The 2056-nt window shown below is 61.2% G+C and overlaps 1 protein-coding gene across 1 annotated transcript in view; it reads right to left on the bottom strand.

Moving 5' to 3' along the window:
• Positions 1–1556: 1556 nt before the first annotated feature.
• Positions 1557–2056, bottom strand: part of LOC103801819 (solute carrier family 25 member 35-like) — a gene marked incomplete at its 5' end in the record, with an annotated part of 1365 nt that continues 865 nt past the window's right edge. Inside the window, 2 exons of the mRNA XM_009074250.1 lie at positions 1557–1739; positions 1828–1962. Coding sequence (XP_009072498.1) covers positions 1557–1739; positions 1828–1962 — 318 coding nt within the window. The remainder of the gene's footprint in view (positions 1740–1827; positions 1963–2056) is intronic.

Below are 2056 nucleotides of genomic sequence, written 5' to 3' on the forward strand. Positions count from 1 at the left end.
TGCTCTGGGCAGCCTGTGACACCCTTTCCATGAAGGAAGTTTCCCAATATCCAACCCAAACCTCCCCTGGCACAACTTGGGGCTGTTTCCTCTTGCCCTGTTCCTTGTTCCTTGGGAGCAGAGCCTGACCCCACCTGGCTGCACCTCCTGTCAGAGAGTTGAAGTGAGTGACAAGATGCTCCCTGAGCCTCCTTTTCTCCAGGAAGAGCCACCCCAGCTCCCTCAGCTGCTCCTCAGAAGTTCTCCAGACCCTTTTCCTTGTGCTCCAGACCCTTCCCCAGCTCTGTTCCTGTCTCCAGACACTCTCCAGCCCCTCAATGTCTTTCTTAAGGGGCAGGCACTGCCTTGGGCCTGTGGCCACACTGTGGCTGGTACACGCCGGTGCCATTGGACTCTTGCCCACCTGGGCACGCACTGGCCCATGTGTAAAGCTAAGTGTGGCCCCCTCCATGCTGCAGCCCCTCCATCCCCCATGGGTGCTGCAAATCCACAAGGGATGTCTGATTTGCCAGCTCTCTCCACACCGCGCCCTGCCGTGCCTCAGTCTCCCCCATCCCATCTCACCTTGCTGGCGGAAAGGACAGTGGAGACAGCACGCAGGGAGAACTCCAGCACCACCAGTGCGGCCACTCGGGAGCCCACCAGCGCCAGGACACCCGTCAGCACCAGCACGTGCAGCGGCTCCAGCACCGGCCGCGGCGCCCTGATCGCCTCTTTCTCTGCCTGCCTCTCCGGGTTGCTAGGGACCGCAGGGGAGACACTGAGCCGGGCAGGATGTCACCCAAAGTGGGGTGACAGCCTGAGACATCCTCCCCTGTGCTCTGCAGCAGAGCATGCAGACCCTGCCCTGCGCCCAGTGGGTGCCAAGAGCCAACCCCCCGCAATGGCAGATCCCCAAAACCAACCCCCCCCGAGGGGACAAAGGGCTGGTGCTTACTTCAGGCACTGGATGTAGAGATAAACCTTCAGGAGGCTGCAGAGCACTGAGACAGCACAGGCACCCACCAGCCCTGTGGGGAAAAGGCAGCAGTGGGTCACCAGTGTCCTCCACGCTATCCTCAAGCCACCCCCAAGCCACTCCTGGGGGCTCTCACCTTGCAGCAGTGCGTCCAGCAGTGCCCAGCCCCATGCCAGCCCGGGCAACGCCGGCAACCAGGACCCCAGGGAAAACATTTTCGATGGGGAAGAGCCACAGCATAGTCAGGCCCCGGCTCCAAGGTCCGCGGGGAGGAGCCTGGGAGTGGCGCCCTCCGGCTAGTAAATCATTACAGGGGCAAGCGAGGGCAGCTGGAGCTCAGCTCCTCTGGCCAGTGCTCCAGCTGCCCCGGAAAGGGAAAATTAGGGCATGGAGAGCGACGCAGTGATGGGATGCACACGGTGCGGCCTGGGGACCATCAGCACCTTTACCCACCCTGCTCCAGCATCGCTGTTACCCTCTGCACCCCAAGGCATCACAGCATTTCGCATCCTCTTTCTGCCCCCTCAAAGACCCCAAAATGACGCCAAAAGTAGAAAAACCCCTTTATTAACGTCTGTGGTGGTGATGAGAGCCCGTCCTACGGCCCCGGGCGCTGCTGGTGCTGCACCATGTTCCTGAGCTTGTCCCAAAAGAAGAGGCTGAGGACAGTGTGGGGGCCGAGGCGCAGGTAGACGGCGCCGATGCCCTTGTACAAGCCCAGCAGCCCCTCTTTGCTGGAGATTTGCAGGATACAATCCAAAAACCCCCGGTAGAGCTTGCCCTGGAGAGAGAGGAGCTGTCTGTGCACTCCTGCTGGATACAATCCCAGGAAAAGCCATACCCCTCTGCCATACCCCAAATGGCCTTACCGTGCCATCAGCATCCACCGGCTGGTTGTAGAGACGGGTGCTGATCACATCGAAAGGAGTCATCGTCACTGCCACAGCCACACCGCTCACCATGCCCCCTGCCAGCACCGCGGCCCAGCTGCCCTTCACGAACCACTGCAGGAAGTGCCAGTGTCAGCTCTTCCCAAACGTAAAGGGGAGCAGGGGGGGCCGGCGGCAGACGGATCCAGTGAGCTTCCCCCTCACCTGA

This window comes from Acanthisitta chloris, unplaced genomic scaffold, assembly GCF_000695815.1.
Source record: "Acanthisitta chloris isolate BGI_N310 unplaced genomic scaffold, ASM69581v1 scaffold1705, whole genome shotgun sequence".
NCBI classification, from domain to species: Eukaryota; Metazoa; Chordata; class Aves; order Passeriformes; family Acanthisittidae; genus Acanthisitta; species Acanthisitta chloris.